This window comes from Hevea brasiliensis, chromosome 17 (assembly GCF_030052815.1).
Source record: "Hevea brasiliensis isolate MT/VB/25A 57/8 chromosome 17, ASM3005281v1, whole genome shotgun sequence".
Classification (NCBI taxonomy): domain Eukaryota; kingdom Viridiplantae; phylum Streptophyta; class Magnoliopsida; order Malpighiales; family Euphorbiaceae; genus Hevea; species Hevea brasiliensis.
The window spans coordinates 56,710,021-56,731,372 of NC_079509.1; the positions used below are offsets into that span (position 1 = coordinate 56,710,021).

The window sequence follows — 21,352 nt, forward strand, 5'->3', positions numbered from 1 at the left end:
GAGAAGAGGCGAGTTTGCATGGGTTTGATTCTAAATGGCTTTGGTTTCATTTCAATTCATTTTATAAGCAGTTTCAACTTTGGTTTTATAATTCGATTTGGATTCCAGGTTGGTTCAAGTTGAAAAACATATAGGTAAAACCAAACCTAACTGCTAACCCAATTCGTCGATTTCAGTTTAAAACCAAAACGAAAATAGACCAGGCAAACGTGACTCCATGGATTTTGACAGTCAGTGCCAGGAGAATAGACCGGAACTTTCTGGCTTATGCCATGCCCGGTAACAAATATCGGTTCACTAGTGTCTCAGTTTATGCTGGACAAAGATAGGGAAGTAAACCAGAGGTTGGTCTATCATAAGGGAAGTAATAGTTCCAGTAATTTTTGTTTAGATGGTACGCTTGAACCAGCCTTGAGCCCAAGTGGTGATCTGCGATATAGGGATAATCCGAAGTGCAGCTACAGGCCTGGTAGTGCGCAAGGCCGGAGGAGTTGGGATGATACTGATGAACAGTACAGCGGTGAAGGAGCTGGTAACTGACGCCTACTTCGCGCCGACCGTGGCAGTGTGGAAGAAAGCCGGCGATTTGATTAAGAACTACGTGAGGATTGACCCGAATCCAACAGTACGACCATAGCTGATAGTGGCATCTTTTGGCTCGAGGGGGCCAAATCCCGTCACACCACAGATCTTAAAGCCTGATAATATAGCTCCTAGAGTAAACATCCTTGCTGACTGGTCTCCTGTAGTAGGTCCAACTGAATTGAAGGAGGATAAGAGGATCACTGACTTCAACATTATTTCAGGTATTTGCCATTATTTCAGGTCTCGTAAGACAAGATACCAATTGCCATTGAGTATTTCTTGCTGATGAAGTGAAAATTTTTCAGGCACATCAATGGCATGCCCACATGCTAGTCGAATAGTTGCATTACTCAAAGCAGCACATCCAACATGGGGCTTTACACTATGTTTGGGAACTTGGGAACTTTGTTAGAGAGCAAGGAAAATAAGGAAGAAAAATAAGAATAATTTTGAAGTTATTTTTCTCTCTTTATTTGAAGGAGGAATATAAAGAGGGAAAGTTACTTTTTAAATAGTAAAATATCTATTTTGTCATTTTTATTTGAAATTAAAGTAAATAATTATAAAGATAAAATGGAGAGAAAATGAACATTGACATTCATTTGTTATAATTCACTTTTATTCCCAAGCAAAAGAAAAGAAAAAATATTTTTATTTTTCTTCATAATTTTCCTTCCTCTCTTATTTTCCTCCAATCCAAAAAGTGTTATAAAATCAGCTCTGATGACTACTGCTTACACTGTTGATAACACCAATTTCCCTACAAGGGATTCTGTAACAGATGTCTTCAGGCCTAATTTACGATATCTCCAAAGAAGATTACAAAACATTTTTGTGTTCAATGAATTACCCTACCGAAGTTGTCCTGGTATTTACTCAAAAACCTAATTTCACTTGTTCAAAAAAATATAAAGATCCTGGTGAGCTCAATTACCCATCATTCTCAGTCTTGTTTGGAAACAACTATCCAGCACACTCGTGAATTGACAAACGCAGGCACAGTGAAGTCTACTTATAAAGTGCAAGTGTTTGTACCAGTACCATCGAATGTGGCAGTGATAGTGAAACCAACTGAGCTGGTTTTCAATAATGTTGGAGAGAAGAAGAGATATATAGTTACATTTGTGGCAAAGAAGAATTTAAAGCCTGCTGCTGGAGTTGCATGTGGTTCAATCGTTTGGAGAAACGTTGAAAACAAAGTAAGCAGCCCAGTTGCATTTGCGCGGACATAACTCTTATTAGGAGCTCCTTTGTAGTTTTCAGAAGTTGATTCATTAGATGAAAACCAAAATAAGAGTTTATTGTACGATTTGCATGCTTCTGAAACCAAGTAATGGAATCACCATCGTATAAAACTATCTTTAGTTGAGTTGAGTTGAGTCTCTCTCTTATTATTATTATTATTATTATTATTATTATTATTATTATTATTATTATTATTTTTTACTAAAATTTTAATTAGGATTTAACCTAAGACCTCACAAATTTTTTTAAATGAAATATCATTTAATTAATCGAGAAAAGTCACAAGACAAAGGATGGATCAGATATAAAACTATCTGATTCCGTTAACATATAAGTGATTGCTAACTTAATCCAAACAAAAGAGAATTAAGAATGGCTCATCCATTAAAGACTACATATACTATTCAACGAAAAACTTATTAATTAAAGAACTCTCATAATTAAAAAATAATAATAATAATAATTACAGTCAAGCTCATGAAGTTCAATAAAACTCGTAGGTTAAACCGTGAAGTTTAGATAATAATTTAGTTTTTAAAGTTTAAGTCTATTAACAAATTAATCCTTCTGTTAAGTTTTAGTCCAATTTATCGTTCATCAAAGAAAAATTATTATCCTAATAACTTTTGAAAATATTAATATTGTCTTTATTTTAATAATTATAATACTCAATTACATATCATTTTTAGTTATTTTAACAAATAAAATTATTTTTAAGTACATTTTAATTAAATATATAAATTATTTAAAATTAACTTTTAAATAATTTTATTAAATAATTAATTATTTATTTTTAAATTAATTAATAAATTAAAAAATAAAATTTAAATTAAAAAAACCAAACACTCTTATTATCTATCTCTTCTATGCATAGCCATTTCTATACAAACAGCAGGGTTTATTTCTTTTTGTGTATAAATAATTGTGTATGACTTAGTTTTTGCCTGAATAAAGCTGATTTTATCATTTGCCTGAATAAAGCTGATTTTATCTATCTTTTTAAATTAATTTTTGTAGGACAATGTCAGGTACAATTGGGTTATCCACTGTCAATTACAAGTGGGTCATCCAATGCAAGTGCCTGAATAAATCCAAAGAAACCCATCTCTCATGGCCTCATTTATCATATCTCCAAAGAAGTGTAAACAAAATTCTTGTGTTCACTCAATTATTCTTTTGAATTGTTCAAGCAATTACCTTGACGTAGGGATTTCAATTCCTGAAAATCATTCTATTTAAATTTAAATTTATTAATATTTTTAATATTTAAATTTAAATTTATTAATATTTTTAATAGTTAAATTTATCTTAAATTTAATTAAAATTTATTATTAGACATACAAATTTATCCTAAATCTAATTATTATTAAAAAAATTAAACTTATTTAATTATATATATTTTAATTAATAATATGCATAAATATATTTTTATTAATAATTTATATTAAAAAATTTAACAATTGTTTAAAATATTAAAATTCTATTTTATTTGAAGTGTAAAATATAAAAAGTTATAAATATTATTATAAAAATTATATATTATATATTTAATTAATTATTTATATAAATGAATTTAAAATTTCAAATAAAAGATACTTAACAAGAAAAATTTAAATTCAATTCAAATTAAATATATATATTATTTTTTAAACTTAAATTTTTTTAAATATAATTATATATTATCTAAATTCATCTCTCGTTAAGGTTTAGATAAAGGCAAATACCCATTCTGTTGCCTATCCCTGCCCTAAACTCAAATCTCAATTTCTTAAGACGTTTTACTCAACTTGCTGAATTGAATTACCCATCATTGTTCTCGCTTGGAAAAATGAAAATGATAGTGAAACCAATAAAAAGTTAGTATTTGAAAATGTAGGCGAAAAGCTTTGATATACAGGAACATTTATGGACTCAAGAACAATAGGAAAGCCAATTAAAGCTGCATTGTCTAGTCAAGTAACTTCAAGGGACCCAATGCCGGTAGGTCTGATGATCGCCTGAGCCATTAAGGTGAAAAAGCCGATTGAGCTCTACCAGTCAACTCTTTTCTCGAATAATTAGTTCGATTTAAGTTCTTTTTTGGAGGCCTCGCTCTGGGTTCTGGAAGAATGGCCTCATGGCTAGGGAAGAGCAGTTTTCAATTTAAATTAAAAAATTAAATCAAATCGATTTAATTTGATTTAATAAATTTAATTTTAAAATTTAATCGGTTTGATTTAATTTATAATTTTGATAATTTTAATTAATCAGTTAGTTTGATTATTTTTATAAAAAATAAAAAAATTGAATCGAACTAAAATTATTAATATATATAGGAAATCAAAGAAAATCGAACTAAACTGAATCGAATCGAATCGAAATTAAAGAAAACCGAATCTAACCTTAAGATTTTTTAGTTTTGATTTCTAATTTTTTTTTGTTTTTATGTTTTATTATTTAGATTTAATGTTAAAAATATAAAATTTTATAAATTTTGATTTGATTCGTTTAAAACCGAACTGAACCGATATTTATCAATTCGATTCGATTCGATTTTCTCTTATTAATCGATTTGATTTATTTTTAAAACTTTTTATTTTTAATTTTTAATTTTATCAATTTGATTCGATTTGAAATCAAACCAATCGTTTGCACACCCCTACGAGTCATGGCTAGTAATGGCTTTCTCATGCACTAATTGTTGCTCATTTTTCAAGAGCCGTTGATCTTCCTCCAAACAGTGGATGAAAGCTTTGCGGCCCTGAGAATGGGTAACCTTCTTCCAGCGTGTTCCCTATGTTTGCTCTAAGGTTTGGTCGTGGGTCTGTGGGCCGTCCGATTGGTTAGCCTTTTTCTGCTTTATAACTCAGTGATCTTCGGACTGCTAATTTTGGGTTGTTCTTTTAAGCACAGGGTTTTGTGATAGCCCTTTCTTCAATGGAATTTTATCCTTGAAAAAAAAAAAAAATTAAAGCAGCATTAGGTTCAATTTAATGGAGATATGGTAAATACATAGCAAGAAGCCCATTTGCATTTACATGGATATAAGTTGGTTATATGGTTATGTGTTTGTAAGAATTTTTTTTTGTTTAGATGTGTATCACTCTGTCCTCATTTTATGGTCCATGGAAGAATAGTCCACTTCAAATTAAAAGTATTTATTTTTTAAATATATTTTATTATTTTTCTCTTCCAACAAATATTTAATCACCTACCTCTCTATCAATTTTATTTTATTGTATTTTTAAAAAATTTAAATTATAAAATAAGATAATCAAAGGAAAGTCTATTATAATTCAATCATATTTTTTTATCAATTTTATAATTTCATTGTTATTTTTAGAATATCTCTTGCTAGAATTTTTTTTATATTCAGATTAAAAAAAAGTTTTTTCTTTCATAATATTATAAGTTAAAATTATTTTATTTATTTTATTTATTCTATAATTTTAATTGAATATATTTTTCATGATTATTTTAAAATAATTAAATTTACGATAAATAGTACAAGTGTTTTTTAGCCATCAATATATTTAAGTTTAATAATTTATATTATTAAATATTCATTATATTTTTGAATTAACAGTAATTTAATTTAATTTTTAACAAGTAAATTTTGTTAAAAAAATTAGAATTATATTTTAAAATTATTATGGACAACTTAGCAAAATAATTTTTTACTAGTCTCTGATCAATAGGCCAACTCTGAGAAATCCAATCTAAGAGATTGCACCTAGACAAAAGTAAATTGAAGCAAAGAACCAAAACATACAGACCAAAATCATCAGCAAAAAAATACAACAGATCAAGAATCTATAGGATACAGCAAAGTGAAACCCAAAGCATACCAAGATTAACCAGTTGAATCTTCCTGCTTATTTCTTGTTATGTTTTCTATCTTTTAATAATAAAATTTCTTGAAAAAAAAAAAGACAACCTTGATATGTCTTCACACCCATGGGTTTGTGGTTCTGGAAATGTGGATCCCAAGAAAGGTCTTTCTCTAGGCCTCATTTACCATATCTACACAGAAGATTACATGACATTTTTGTATTCTTTGAATTACCCTCTTCAAATTGTCCAGGAAATTACCGAAAACCTTAATCTTACTTGATCGAAAAAATTTAAGATGATGATGAGCTCAATTACCTATCATTCTGAGTCTTGTTTGGAAACAAAACAACCATCCAGTACACTTGTGAATCGACAAACGTAGGCACTGCGAAGTCTACTTATAAAGTGCAAGTGTCTACACCATCGAATGTAGCAGTGACAGTGAAACCAAGTGAGCTCGTTTTCAATAGTGTTGGAGAGAAGAAAGGATATACAGTAACATTTGTGGCAAAGAAGAATTCAAAGCCAGCTGCCAGAGTAGCATTTTGTTCAATCGTTCGGAGTAATGTTAAAAACCAAGTGAGTAGCCCAGTTGCATGTAAATGGATATAACTATTAGGAACTCCTTTGTGACCCAGTAGAAGAAGAGCAAAATTAAGTGTTTAATGTACGATTTGTATGCTTAATGGAATCACATCATGTTCCACCTTTCACTACAGCATACACCCTTTATTAAAATGGATAAACTTTAGCTAAAATGGTTTTTTAATTATTTATTTTAAAAGTATAACTCATGCTTTTCTTTTTAGTGGTAATACTTTTTAATTTTATTTTTTAAGCACGAATTAGTCTCTTTCCGTCACCTCCTTTGGAAAAAGATGAAAAGGAGGTATTGTTAGGTGCTTTTACTTTTCCCAACAGTGAATGTAAATGTCACAACACAACCGATGGGCCTGGTACTAGGACTGGGCCGCATAAAATCTTTAAGACCAGAGTAAACCTTATTGTTCTCAAATCCATGACCAAGCCCACAATTTAGACCCAATATGTATATAAAATAATTTAAATTAAATCATAAAATTTTATTTCGAGTCAACTTAACCCAAGAATTATCGAAACTAAAATTAGAGCAAATTTCTCAACCTCGTTACATCATTTACAAACTATTTAAAACTCATAAAAATTTTTCATTTGTTAATACAAAAACTTAAATGCATGTAGTCCCAAAGGAAATTAATGCTATTACTAGTACATGCAGAGTTCTAAATTATAAATTTAGAGAATAATAATATAATTAAGTAATTATCGATAACCAAATGAGAAAAGAAGCGTGTTATTCTCAAAAAAGGTCTCTCCTATAGCTTGGAAAATATGGTGAACAGAGTGAGTGAGCGTCGACTCAGAGAGTAAAATATAAATTTTAAGTATAATTTCTATAGCTATCTAAAGTGAATGCATCATAAAGAGTGGAATGCAACACTATCAAAATTTTTGCACACATTACATCATAACAGTAAAAAGGCAATTTGGAGCACTCACACACCCAACAATATCAAGCAATACATACATGGGAGCCGATCCCTATACAACCCTCTTAATCCACCGCTGAGTGTCTCTCAAGCCTGACTTTCGCTTAATAAACCAAATACGGGTTCCAAATGAGTGTCTCTCAAGCCGTGTCTACCCGACTTATCCATAAAGGACTGGGTCCCAGCGAGTGTCTCTCAAGCCGTGTTTACCCGTCCTGTCCATAACCAAAACCATACCACACGTACGCCAACGCACGTACACTGCTCCAAATTACCACAAACAACATCCATGGCAATTCATCAATTAAGAATGCAATATAAAAAGTGCCTATTATTTAACTATATACATACATACTTATAAGTGATGCATGGGCATACCTGAACGTATAATAATATTGAAATTATAATTAAAATTAATATTTTACTCACAGTACACCGAGGACTATTGTGACTGCTGGATGGAGGAAAATAATTTACTTCGATCACCTAAATAATTATATTATAAATTTATTAATACTAAGTCAAAATAAAACTCTAAAGAGACAACCTAATTCATACCAGAAATCCGGCAGAGTTTCCCTTATACCTATGATCTACCCAATCTACATAAAGATTCAAATAACACTTCTAAATTCTCAATTTCTACAATCACATCTCATCAACATCATATGGCCCCTCCTGGGCTCTCCAAATCAGACAATAGTCATGAACTTGAAAAATTACTTTTTAGTCCCTATAATTGACATTTCATAAAAATTCACTCCGACAAGCTCTAAAAATTCTAAAATTTTGTCCCGTGGTCCTTAATAATATTATAAGGCTATTTCAAAAGGAATCATAATTTTCTAATCATTCATGAATATTTTATGAATTTTATTCTAAATCGATATTATCCAGAAATGAGCAACTTGGAGTTCGGGTTTACCTATGCCAATTCTGATACCTGGAACGCATCCAGAACGTCTGAAAATGTTAGGATTGACTATAAAATTGACCACATTCTGAGACAGGCTAAAAATGTGGTCCCAACGCCGGTGAGTTATCCTCGATCTGATCACACCTAAATTAAGTCCAAATTCTATTAATAATTATCATAAAATTATTTTTTAATTTTGAGAATAGAAAAAGTTCAAAAATCTCATAAAGGAATCTTGACCGTCCGATTATCGCTTTTTTTCAACGGTATCCGATCGGAGCGGGGCCGGTCCTATCTCGAAGATCTCATCGTCCTGAGTCCATCAGTGGCCTCGAATTTCGGATCCGACGGTCGGATCGCTAAAAAAGTGGTCGGAAAGCCACTGCCTAAATTTTCTCTCTCCTCTTTCTCTCTCTTCGACTTGCCGAAAAACTCCATTATCACCGGTGAATGAGGTCCCAAAGGACACTGAGCCACGCCGCCACCGCTTGTCGGCTTCTGTCGAAAACGACCGAAGCTCTCCTACGCCGCGCGCCTTTGGGTGGTTGGTTGAGCTCTTCGCCACGCCGCCGCTTCTTCCGCCGGTGTTCATGGATGCCGGAGGTGGATTGATCGACTCTAGAGTCACGAGGTGGTCACCGACAAGGGTCTCTCACCAACAAGGAGAAAAACGAGAGGGAGGAGAGAGAGTCGGGGAGAAAGAGAAGGAAAGCTGGGGGGGGGGGGATTTCTTGCGCAGCGTTTTTTGGTCCTTTTTTCTTTTTTAATTACCCTAAATTAACTTTAATTAATTATTTATTATTACTTTATTTATTATTATTATCTTTTCTTATTTTAAAATTAATTTAAATAAATCCTATGATATTAATAACATAATATTTTTTTTATTTTATTTATAATTTAAAAATTTTAGGTTGTTACAGTAAAATTGATGATAAATGGCATTCTTCATTATTAGATGCTCTTCGGGAAGATTTTTTATGGCTCAGACTGGTGGCTTTCTTGTCTTTCCATGGGTATTGATTTTTTTCTTTTTTCATTTAATGAATTTGGCCAATGAGTTTGAGTACTCTGGAGTCAATTAACCCGCTAAAATTATAAGAGATTATATATATATATATGTGTGTGTGTGTGTTTTTTTTTTTTTAAGCGCACGCAAGTACTATGGCATGAGATTTTTTTTTTTTTTCATTTATGGACTTGTAATGTAATGCTGTATTACATATCACTAAGAGAAGGAAAAAGTTATCTAAATCCTCAAATGTTAAAATTTTAAAAGTATAGAATATTTAAATATTTTTTTCCCTAAAAAATTTTAAATACCTATTTTAAATTCTTATCATCCTTTTTCCTTCTGCTTTCCCATTTTCATCTCTAGTTGATTCATATTATAATATCTCAGCTCATCTGTATAGTATTGCCCATTTAAATATACCTATACTCACATATATATTTGTCCTTGGTTTTTGCCATTATTGAAGCTGAAAGTGCACTATGCAGTTAGATAATCATTGTGCTTATGATACTCTTTATTTTTTCTTCCTTTTTGATGTGAGATAATTTATTTTTATTATCTTTTACTTAAAAACTTATAATAATTGACGGTATATTAATAATCGAAATAAATCAACTTTATATTTAAATATTTTTAAATTTTAACTGTTAAAATTTTATTTTATAATTAAAAGAATTATTAAAAAAATATTTAATTAAAATTTCAATTAGATTAGAAAGGGTGAATTAAGATATATAATCAAATAATTATTTAGTAAAAATTATTTATGAAATTTTAACATTTATTTTTTTTAAATATTTCTTATATTTAAAATTTAAAAGTTTTAATAATAATAATTTAAAAATTTCAGCATGATATATTTTTTTTTTATCCTTTTATTAGTATATGACAACTAAGTTATAGAAAATATAAAATAATAGATCAAACAATTTATTTCAAAATTTAAAATTAAATGACACATTATCAAACATAAAATTATATTGATTACTATTAAAAAATTTATATATTAACATTTGAAATAAAATTACAATTAGCTAAAATTTTTATCATTAATAAAATTATTATATTATAATTATAAAAATATAAAATATAAAGAAATACATATCAAATTATAATATTAAATTAAAATAATAAATATTTCGCTAAAAACGCGGGCGAATAAGTTAACGTATAATTAATTACATAATTATTGTCGTCTTTTAAAAAAACATAATTATATTATTATTTTCGTTACTTATATCAATTGAAATTTACACCTTCGATTAGGCAGCTAATATGGTTGCAGAGCATCATTGCAAGATCGATCAGATCATATCATAAAATGGGAACCGATAAAGCTATCCTTATCATAGGGAAGATACGATAACGTATAAAAAGAAAAATCAATGTGACTTTTGAGTTCAATGATACTTTCAAAATGTGAGGTTTTGAATTCAAGTTTGAATTGAAGTTGTTGTGAGCTTCTTTGATCAATTCTAATGTCAAGTTAGCCTACACGATAGAAAAAAAAAATGAGATCGGTATCCTAATAGGCAATCATTTCGATACTTAAATTAGACATTGATTCTTAAACGACATGAAGAGATGGAAATTTGAGGAAGTTTTAGTAATATAAAGAAAGTTAGTATACCTGATTAGAGTCTTGTCCTTTAATTCATAGTCTGAGGTTTCTAGAGGGCCATTGTGAAATAAGTGGCGTTAATCTTGACATACTCGGCTCTTTAACTTCTATGTGGGCTGATGCTTGGCTCTACTATTTTTTGACTCTGCTCTAGGTGGATTATATTACTAATCCAAGCCAAATATATATATATATATATATATATATATATATATACCAATGTCTCTATTTTCTGTCAAACCTATCAATGGTCTCCTGCGAAATTTCTTCATGTTGTGACCTCGTTCGTATTCCATGACGTAACGATGATCCAACTCTTCTGCAATTATTTATCTGCATGTTCTGAAACAAATCACGATGGATATTTTCCTTGGAAACTGAAAATCATGTTGAAGAAAAGAAAAAAAGACAAAGTAAACTAAAAACAACTTTTTATTAACTGCATATGATGAGCTTTAGTCATTGAAAAAGATCAACTGAAATAGGAGAAAAAAAGGAAAAAAAAAATCAAGAACGTTGCATTGAATGGCTATGGCTCCGCCAAGTACATGATTTTTTTTTCTTGCCTTGTCGTAACTTTATAGCAGCCAAAGCCAGGAAGACACTGTGGGTCATTGACAATTATATATTACTTGATATCTTCTTGGATTGGCAGAATGTAGGGAAGTTAACTTCTGAATCTGCTTACATGCACGAGAAATATATTCATTTTCCAACAGGGTAATTAATTAGTTACTCCTTAGCTTCGTGAGATTTTATTTTATTTGGATATACACATTCTGTACTTTTGACTCTATACTTTTTGACATATAAGATATGAAATTTTCATTATATTGAATTTGCTTTTAGCTTTTAAATTAATTTGACTATATTGTAATCTCTAAAATCTTGATATTTAATTGTATTTTTTTATAAAATTACTTTTAATTAAAATTAAAATTTGAGATTTTTCAGCTCTGAAGATGACTTCAATATTATATTTTTATTCTTATATTATTATATTATAAAATATTTCATTCAATTGAAATCTTATACTTTTCACTAATCCTATTAGAGTCAAGTCTAATTGAAATTAGAAAGTATAATTAGTTTAGTATAGTTTAGTAAGTTTAGTAGAATTTAAATTAAATAGTTTAATAATTAGAATCCTAAAAGGACTAAGTTTTAGTTGCCTGTATATATGATTAGTTGGTTAGCATTGTATGGTATTGTAGAGAGTTTAAAGAAGTGGAGACGTGTGCTAAATTTCATAAGTTTTGTTTGAGTGATTTGTAGGTAAGAAAAATAATTAGTGATTGTAATTATTTTTCCCTTTATAGTAGATTTATTTGGTAAAACAAGTTTACGCAAAATCACATCAAATTCTGTGTTCTTTATTTTGTGTGAGTGCGGTTTTTCACAATAAGTGGTATCAGAACTGTGGTTCAAGATGGTGAACACAAATTTGAGGTAGAGTCATTCGATGGAAAAAATTATTTCAGTATGTGGCAAAGCACTGTGAAGGATGTCTTGTACAATAAGAATTAATTAAAGCATTGAACGAGAAGCAATCGCTGACCATGAAAGATGATTGGGAGGAGTTTCAACAATGAAGTATGATATTTTGGAGGAGACTTCGCCAGTTATTTTGTGAAAGAAATCGGAGAGACCATATATAACAAAGTCACTCACAAATTGCTTGAACTTGAATAAGAAGTTGTACCAACTTAAAATGAATGAAGGTACTGATATGAAGGATCATCTTAATGTTTTTAATAAATTAATTACCCAATTGGCTAATGTTAGTGTAAAGGTAAATGAATAAGATAACGCCTCTTCTACAATCTTATAAAAGTCTGGTAACCACCCTAATAGTTAGGAAGGAGACTTTGAAGGTGGAGGCGGATACCACTGTTATCTTGGATGATGAGAAGTTCAAGAAGACAGGTGGTAACAATGAAAGCGAGCTTTGTTGTTAGTTTTAGTCGTGGTAGAGACAACCCAAGTGGAAACAATTGAAGAAAAATAGTAGATTAAGTTCAAAACCACCTAGACCTTGAAGATAGAAAATGCTACTATCACATAAGAAGGGTCACATTTAATACCATTGTATGAAAATAAAGAAAGAACTTGTAGAGCTTACATAATTCAAGAATAATTTCTGGAATAAAAAAAAAAAAAAAAGAAGGAACGGCTGCAATTACAATTGATGATGGTGTTGACGATAAATGTTTAAATGTGGATGATGATGAGGAAAAGGCAAAAGATTCATTACAAGATGAGTAGTTAATGGATTCTGGTTGCCCATTCAATATATGCTTAAAGAATGAATGGTTCGATGTGATTGAGGAGAAGAAAGAAGATAACGTAAAGTTAGCCAATGGGAACAAAATGAAAGTTAAAGGTATTGCAAAAGTGAAAATCAAGCTGTATGGTGATCATGTGAAATTGTTCGATGAAGCAAGGTATGTTCCTAAATTTAAAAGGAACTTAATTTCCTTAGGTAAACTAGATTCTTTGGATTATGGTGGTTCAATTTATGGTGGAGTCATAAGAGTTAACTGAGGTGCTATTGTGATCATGAAAGGTCAGAAGATTGGTGCAAAGAATCTCTGTGAATTGGAAGGAAGTACATTGATTGAAAAAATGCAAGTTGAGACAAGAGACAATATCAAAAATAAAGAATGTAAGGAAATACTCAGGAGGAAATTGACTTTTGCAGTAATTGTGAAAATTAATTCCATTTGACTTGGAGGTAGAGATTGTTAGAGTCTAAGTACAATTAGAATTAGGAAGTATAATTAGTTTAGAAAATTTAGTAGAATTTAAATTAAAAAGTTTAATAATTAGAGTTTTAAAATGATTAGGTTTTACTTTCCTATATATATGATTAGTTAGTTAGCATTATATGGTATTGTAGAGAGCTCACAAAGTGGAGAAGTGTGCTAAATGCTATGAGTTTTGTTTAAATGATTTATGGGTGAGAAAAATAATTTGTTGTTGTAATTATTTTTCCTTTTATAGTAGATTTGTTTGGTACGGTAGATTTACGCCAAACAACATTAAATTTTGTATTCTTTATTTTTTGGGAGTGTGATTTTTCACAAAAAAAAATCCTAACATAAGGATTAAAATGAATAATTTTAAAATTATAAAGGCTACAAAATGTATATTTTTGTGGGTTTTACTAATTTCTTATTTTAATGTTTTTATTTTGAATAAAATGAAAAGATCCTAACCCTAAAAAATTGGTCATGTAAGTAGTACTATAAACTTTTTAAATAAAAATATATCATTTGATAATAAATGCAAGTAATAATTCTCATTCTTAACCTTTTTTATAAAAATTCTATGCATATTATAGAACATTTATATATATAATATATTTATTACATATTATTATTTTCTCAATTATCTTTCTAATAAAAGAGTTTTGTCTAAAGAAAATGTAATTAAAAATTAAAAATTTAATAATTTATGAAATATATAAAAATATTTTTAATAAGTTTTATTATTTTATTATTAATATTTTTCATATTTATTTTTAAATTAAGTAACAACAAATGGATTTCACACGAAAAGGTAGCCATTTTTTTCACTACAAAGGCATGCTAACTCATGTATGTATTCTAGAATTGCCCATGACACCATTAGCATTTATAATCCCGTTTAGGATTTCATCTAAAGAATATTTGGTCAAGCCCAGATATCAATAGAATTGTATAGTCCACTTGCCCAACATGACACTTTAGCGTCTCACATCATTTGTAGAGAGTGCATATATTAGATTTCTATGAAAATAAAAATCTTATAAAAATTGTTATAATTTTGATAATAGTTCATTCTCGCCACTAAATTTAATGTGCGTGTGTATCTTATCTATTCAAAAAAAAAAAAAAACAAAATACTGGTTGAGTTGAGGCTGTGTGTATTGCGTCCTGCTCGCTCCATGGACACCCTTCAGCATCCCACATCGATTATACAGAGTTCGTGTGTTGAGTCTATGGAAACAAGAATACTACCAAAATTATTATGATTTTGGTATTTGTCCATTTGTTGAGTTTATGGGAACAAGAATACTATCAAAATTATTATGATTTTGGTATCGGTCCAATTTCTATCATTGAAGCCAATGTGTGTATCTTATCTATTAAAAAAAAAAAAAAAACCTTGCCCAACATGTGAACGTGGGACGCGGTGAACTTGCCAACTTTAATACTAAGGAGGGGACCGTAATCCTCATGCTGTACATACAAGGATGAACTTGCAGCTGCTGGTCTCACCTCAAAATCTAACAATGGGTTCCATGGGAAAACTTTGGTTGCTTGCTCTTGTCGTCCTCTTCTCAACACTCTCACTACTGCTGTCAGCCAACGCCAAGCAAACTTACATAGTTCATATGAATCATAATTCCAAGCCTCAAACACATGCCACTCAGCGTGATTGGTATCAATCACTCACTTCCAGTTCTGATTCCATCCTCTACACCTACACCACTGCATTTCATGGCTTCGCTGCCTATCTCGACCCTGAAGAAGCTGAATCTCTTAGAAAAAAGGATGCTGTCCTTAATGTGTTTGAAGATAGGATCTACTCTGTCCAGACTACCCGCACCCCACAATTTCTTGGTCTCCATTCCAATTTTGGCATGGGTGACGGCCGTGAATTTCAAGAAATCGAACAAGCTGCTGGCGATGTCATCGTCGCAGTTCTTGATACTGGCGTATGGCCAGAGTCTAAAAGTTTTGACGACACGGGCTTGCCGGAGATCCCAAAACGATGGAAGGGAAAATGCATATCTGCTCGGGATTTCGATGGCAAACGACACTGCAATAAGAAGTTAATTGGAGCTCGTTATTTTCAAAGAGCACATAATAAAAATGTATATGCATCGAAGGATGTTGCTTCACCGCGTGATTATGACGGGCATGGAACGCACTGTGCTAGTACAATTGCAGGTTCCCCTGTGGCGAACGTGAGTTTCTTCGGTTACGGGAAGGGCACAGCCCGAGGAGTGGCTATTCGTGCCCGAGTGGCAATCTACAAGATCTGTTGGAGCCAAGGTTGTCACGGAGCTGATATTTTGGCGGGGGTAGAGAGGGCTATTTTAGATGGTGTTGATGTGCTTTCCATGTCAATTGTCGATGTCAGTGGTAAACCAGCTCCATATCATGAAGACCCGACCGCTATTGCTGCATTTTCGGCGATTCAGTATGGGATTTTCGTCTCTTGTGCAGCTGGTAACTCTGGACCAATAAAATCTACTGTATCAAACGTGGCTCCATGGATTATGTCGGTTGGTGCCGGAAGTATAGACAGGGACTTTCCGGCTTACATTTTGCTTGGTAACAAACAGTTGTTTAAAGGTGTCTCTCTCTATACTGGACCAAGGATGGGAAATAAGCTGGTGGGTTTGGTCTATAATAAGGGAAAGAATAGTTCAAGCAATTTTTGTTTGGATGGTACGCTTGAACCAGCACTGGTGCGTGGAAAGGTGGTGATATGCGATATAGGAATCATTGGATATGAAGAAAAAGGTCTGGTGGTGCGAAAAGCCGGAGGGGTTGGTATGATACAAGTGAACTTTCTAGCTGTAAAGGAGATGTCTGCTCACAGCCACTTGCTGCCTACAGTGGAAGTGGGGTATAAGATAGGCAATTTGATTAAGAGCTATGAGATGACTGATCCTAATCCCACAGTTATACTCGGGTTTGATGGAACGGCGGTAAATGTATGGCCATCACCAATGGTAGCTAGTTTTAGTTCTCGAGGGCCAAGTCTGGTTACACCACAAATCTTGAAACCTGATGTTATAGCTCCTGGAGTTAGCATCCTGGCTGCATGGTCTGAAGCCGTTAGTCCATCTCAATTGGAAGAGGATAAAAGGATTACCAAGTTCAACATTATTTCAGGTATAGCTCTATTTCATTCATGGTTGATTTCTTTGGTAGAACTGGGTCAGATTGGGTCTGAGACTTAACTCGAAATTTCACCGTCTTGGAACGACCCCTTGATTTTGTTTTATTATTGTTGAATATGGTGAATTTTGTTAGGAACATCCATGGCATGTCCTCATGCAAGTGGAATTGTTGCATTACTCAAAGCAGCGTATCCAACTTGGAGTCCAAGTGCAATCAAATCTGCAATCATGACTTCTGCCTACAATGTTGATAACACCAACTCTCCCCTACGAGATCTTGCAAAAGGTGCATCTTCAAACCCATGGGCCTATGGTTCTGGTCATGTAGACCCAAAGAAGGCTCTCTCTCCTGGCCTCATATATGATATTTCTAAAGAAGACTACTCAAAATTCTTCTGTTCATTGCATTATCCCCATGATATTATTGTAACGTTCATGAGTCACCTGAAACTGAATATATCTTGCTCAAACAAATTTAGTGATCTTGGCGATCTCAATTACCCATCATTCTCAGTCTTGTTCAAGAACAAGACAAGCATCCAATATAGTCGAGAATTGACAAATGTTGGCCCTGTCAATTCTATGTATGAAGTGACAGTGACTGCACCATCAAGTGTACAAGTGACGGTGGAACCTGCTAAGATGGTATTTAAAAAGGTTGGAGAAAAGCAAAGATACACGGTAACATTTAACAACAAGAAGAATAAGGAGGCTGCTGTTGGAGCTGTATTTGGTTGGATTGTTTGGAGCAATGCTCAATACAAAGTTAGTAGCCCTGTTGCATTTACATGGACGTAAACTAGTTGTTAAGAATGGCCAAAGTCTAATGTGTACTATGATTGAGTGTGTTGAGGTGACTTGTTGGTCTGAGTTTAGTTGAAGTCGTGTTTCTTGATTATTGCTATCAATAAAAGTTTTGCTTATAAAAAAAATTGGCAGAGTTTATGCACTATGTTTGGTTGAGCAGTAGTAAAGTCAAATGATATAATGATAATTAACACTAATCTTTCTTTCAAAATGTCTAAGAGAAATTGTATAATATAACAGTAATTTTATATTGAATAGTTTATTTAATATAAGAAATTTATAAGAGAATGTCATGTGATCAAAGTTACTCATTCTTCAATAGTTGAATGTATATATTTGCTTCATAATTTAAGAGATTGGAATTCAAATTTTAATATTTCTTAATTTTTTTAATAAATTTTAGGCTTAATGATAAGAAAATCATGTACTTTACATAGACCTTGTCACAAACTGGTTTCAGTTCATGGTCAAGAGAGGCCATAAATCGGCCTGAGAAGAGGCGAGTTTGCATGGGTTTGAATCTAAATGGTTTTAGATTCATTTAGATTCATTTTATAATCAGTTTTAATTTTGGTGTCATAATTCGATTTTGATTCCCAGTCGATTCAAGTTGAAAAAAATATAGGTAAAACCAAACCTAACTGTTGACCCAATTCGTCGATTTCAGTTTAATCTAATTCAAATTTGCAAGAGACCCAGTTCGTCGATTTCAGTTTAAAACCAAAAGGAGAAATAATGACCAGTTCCGGTATTTAATAGGGCCAACTCTGATTCCAATCGGAAGCATAACATGAAATTTGCAATTAGACAAGAATAACCTGAAAGGTTAAACCATCAGGATTGTATCATGTTCATACTTCAGATATCCAAATGACATTTGCAGGTTATAGCTAGCACAGCCATGTCAAACTTTGTCATGACCACAAAAATTCATAAAGGGACACCGCTTTAGTCCAACAAAATAAACCATAAACCGTTAAGACATGTCACAACCTCAATTCAAAATGATTTCCCAGAAATAAGCTGGGATTGTACTCGATCCATGGACAGCTGTTTTTTATTATTGAGCTGGCATGCTCAGAGCTGTAACATTTGAGCAAACAAACTCAAAACATCCATTAAAAATTGCAGGTAAATTGAATCACAAGAATGGTCGCTATGGCTACAGTACTTGTTTTTACAAACTAATACACTCTAGCGCACCACAAAGCTTGATAAACTACCATGAAAATCATGCTTGACACAATGCAGGTCATCTCCGCATGACCCGATGACTTTCTCGCTTTCGGAAACGCTCTAGCATGAACTCATCTGTTGCAGCTTCTCTACGGGTTGCATCAACATTATTTTCAGCTGGCTTTGCCCCAGCCCCATCATCTTGTGAACTTCTGTCCTTGTATATCTCAGGATGTTCCGCAGTTTTTTTATTGTAATCAAGAAAAGGAAAGAAAAAGGATGCATGAAGAACATGAAAGAGATCAATAAAGAAAGGACCAAACAAAACTTTCGAGAAAGTAACTCGAATTACAAGTATTTAATACCCATCAAAGCAATCTACACTAACCAGAGTTTCATTTTGGTTTTCATAAAAGGTGAGATAAAACAAAGAAGTTAATCCATTCATGCAATTAAAGAACAAAATAAAACAAAATATAAGCAACCTCTTCGAAGTTTCTCAGCATAATCCCTGCCACGTTGGAAATAATCTGCACTGTAACTTGATGGGATGCTAAACTCTGATTTTGCCTGACCCATTAGCCGTTTCTCCTGTAAAAGCTTCTTGGCAGCCTCTGTTTCCTCAATATTTCTCAGTTTGTACCTACAACCACGAAGACAACAATACAAGGTGGTCCATAAAAATAAAAAAAATTCCAACTTTCACCAACCTTTTTACACATCATAATACACATTAAAACATCTTCCAACAGCAGTGATGCAAAACCAGCCAACTAAGTATGCCTTTAAGGCAAATACCCTACTTCCTACATTCTTTCAATATACTGAGTACAGCATTTCTCCAATTATATTCAAGCCAAGACAGAGAAGCAAAATACAAATCAAATTTACACACACACACACACACACACACACACACGTATCTATAAGAAAAAGGGCATACTCAATGGGCAGTTCAAGCTCTGCAATGCCAGTAGTCCACAGAGTAGAGCTTTCTTCTGAGTTTCTCCTTTTCACCTGAGGATGCAATAAGTAGTTAAACATTTGCAAGACATAAAACTAAAATAAGAAGAAAAATCAATAGTAAAACGTCTTCAGTAACTGAAAATCCAGCATCAAGAACAAGAAATTTAATATTTAACGAAAAAAGAAAGAAAGAAGCAAAGGGTTATAAAATGAATATAAAGGATGTGGAGGACCAAAAAGCACTAGTCCTTATGCAAAATATTTGTGTTAACCTAAGTTTCCTATTCAAATGAACAAAATGAACAGGTAAAACATATACAGTTTTGTGAAAAAACTCTAGTCGGAATAAGCATCGATCATACCACAAAAGCATGTTCAGCATAAAATTAAAAAAATGCATTCATAAACGAGATGTCAGAAAGTCATTTAATCTTGAGTTGAAATTAAAGATGTTTGTCACGATCCAACCTATAGGCTGGACCGGCACTAGGACCTGTACCAGTTTAAAGTCCCGAGGCTCGTAGTAAGCCTAACTATTCCTCAATCCAATCCTAAGGCCCATTTGGGCCCAATTTCAAAAATTCAACCGGACAGAGTCTGACTATAAAATGGACAATACAATGGGGAGTTTTGGACTCACCCGACCTGTAAACACGATATATAATAACTTGGGGAGCTCAGCTCACCCGCTACATACTCATAATATCATAAAATCCAATGAGAGCTCAGCTCCCTCATCCAATTCAGTCATGCATGCATTTAATAGGTTTACAGATTTAATATAACAATATATTACAGTCCCAAACTAATTAAAACACTCCTAATACATGTGGAGTCTAAAATTTGACTAAATTATACAAAATACATTAGATATTACCAATTGACCTGCGAAGAAGAAAAGCAAGTTAGTCACAACAAGTAATCCTCCTATAGCCTAGAAAAATAAGATGAACAAGAGTGAGCGTTCGACTCAGAGAGTAAAATACCAATTTTAACCACAATTTCTATAGTTATCTAAAGCTAATGCATCCTAAGGAGTGGAATGCAACATCATCAAAATTTTCATACAAATCACATCATAACAGTAAAAAGGCAATTTGGAACACTCACACACCTAATACTATTCAAATAGTATATATATGGGAGCTGATCCCATACACAGCTCTCTTAATCCAACCTCTTCCAGCGAGTGTCTCTCAAGTTGGACTTTCGCTTAATAAACCAAATGCGGGGGCCAGCGAGTGTTTCTCAAGCCATGCCTACCCCGACTTATCTATAAAGGACTGGGTCTCAGTGAGTGTCTCTCAAGCCGCGTCTACCCGTCTTGTCCATATCCGATACCACACATCACACGCACGCTAACGTATGCACACTGCTTCAAATTACCATAAACAACAACCACGACACTTCATCAATTAAGAATGCATTATAAAACATGCCTAGTGTTTAACTATATAAATACATATTTATAAGTGATGCATGGGCATACTTGAACATATAATAATATTGAAATTATAATTAAAATTAATATTTTACTCACAGACTTAAACCGAGGTCATCGTGGTGGTCATACAGAGGAGGAAGGTCATCTCGGCTCACTTGACAAATTTCATTGTAATTATTTAATATATTTGACTCAAAACAAGCTTGGACAAGACCAAAGACACCCTAAGTCGCGAAAATCCAAAGAAAATTTTCCCTATACCTAGGACCTACCCAACCTGCAAAAGGGTTCAAAATGCACTTCTATATCCACAAGTCACACATCCACAATTTGAAA

General features: G+C 32.3%; 2 protein-coding genes and 1 pseudogene across 2 annotated transcripts; 2 read left to right on the forward strand and 1 right to left on the reverse strand.

Moving 5' to 3' along the window:
• The first annotated feature begins 34 nt into the window (after positions 1 to 34).
• Positions 35 to 6,255, forward strand: LOC131175315 (subtilisin-like protease SBT1.8; annotated as a pseudogene).
• Positions 6,256 to 14,998: 8,743 nt separating this feature from the next.
• Positions 14,999 to 17,504, forward strand: LOC131168929 (subtilisin-like protease SBT1.8). The gene is made up of 2 exons (XM_058140000.1): positions 14,999 to 16,615; positions 16,757 to 17,504. The coding sequence occupies exons 1-2, from the start codon at positions 15,001 to 15,003 to the stop codon at positions 17,419 to 17,421; spliced, it is 2,280 nt and encodes a 759-aa protein (XP_057995983.1). The 5' UTR covers positions 14,999 to 15,000; the 3' UTR covers positions 17,422 to 17,504.
• Positions 17,505 to 18,548: 1,044 nt separating this feature from the next.
• On the reverse strand, positions 18,549 to 19,769 carry LOC110642629 (protein COP1 SUPPRESSOR 2). The gene is made up of 3 exons (XM_058140002.1): positions 19,550 to 19,769; positions 19,094 to 19,249; positions 18,549 to 18,845 (listed from the first exon to the last, which is right to left on the reverse strand). The coding sequence occupies exons 1-3, from the start codon at positions 19,648 to 19,650 to the stop codon at positions 18,683 to 18,685; spliced, it is 420 nt and encodes a 139-aa protein (XP_057995985.1). The 5' UTR covers positions 19,651 to 19,769; the 3' UTR covers positions 18,549 to 18,682.
• Between the last annotated feature and the right edge of the window lie 1,583 nt (positions 19,770 to 21,352).

Bases quoted from the DNA above. Each gene is read 5' to 3' on its own strand.
- LOC131168929 (XM_058140000.1), top strand. From the start codon at position 15,001: ATGGGTTCCATGGGAAAACTTTGGTTGCTTGCTCTTGTCGTCCTCTTC. The intron at 16,616-16,756 runs GTATAGCTCTAT...GAATTTTGTTAG, and splicing joins CAAGTTCAACATTATTTCAG to GAACATCCATGGCATGTCCT.
- LOC110642629 (XM_058140002.1), bottom strand. From the start codon at position 19,650: ATGTTTAACTACTTATTGCATCCTCAGGTGAAAAGGAGAAACTCAGAA. The intron at 19,250-19,549 runs GTATGCCCTTTT...TCGTGGTTGTAG, and splicing joins GAGCTTGAACTGCCCATTGA to GTACAAACTGAGAAATATTG. The intron at 18,846-19,093 runs AGGTTGCTTATA...TAAAAAAACTGC, and splicing joins TATGCTGAGAAACTTCGAAG to GGAACATCCTGAGATATACA.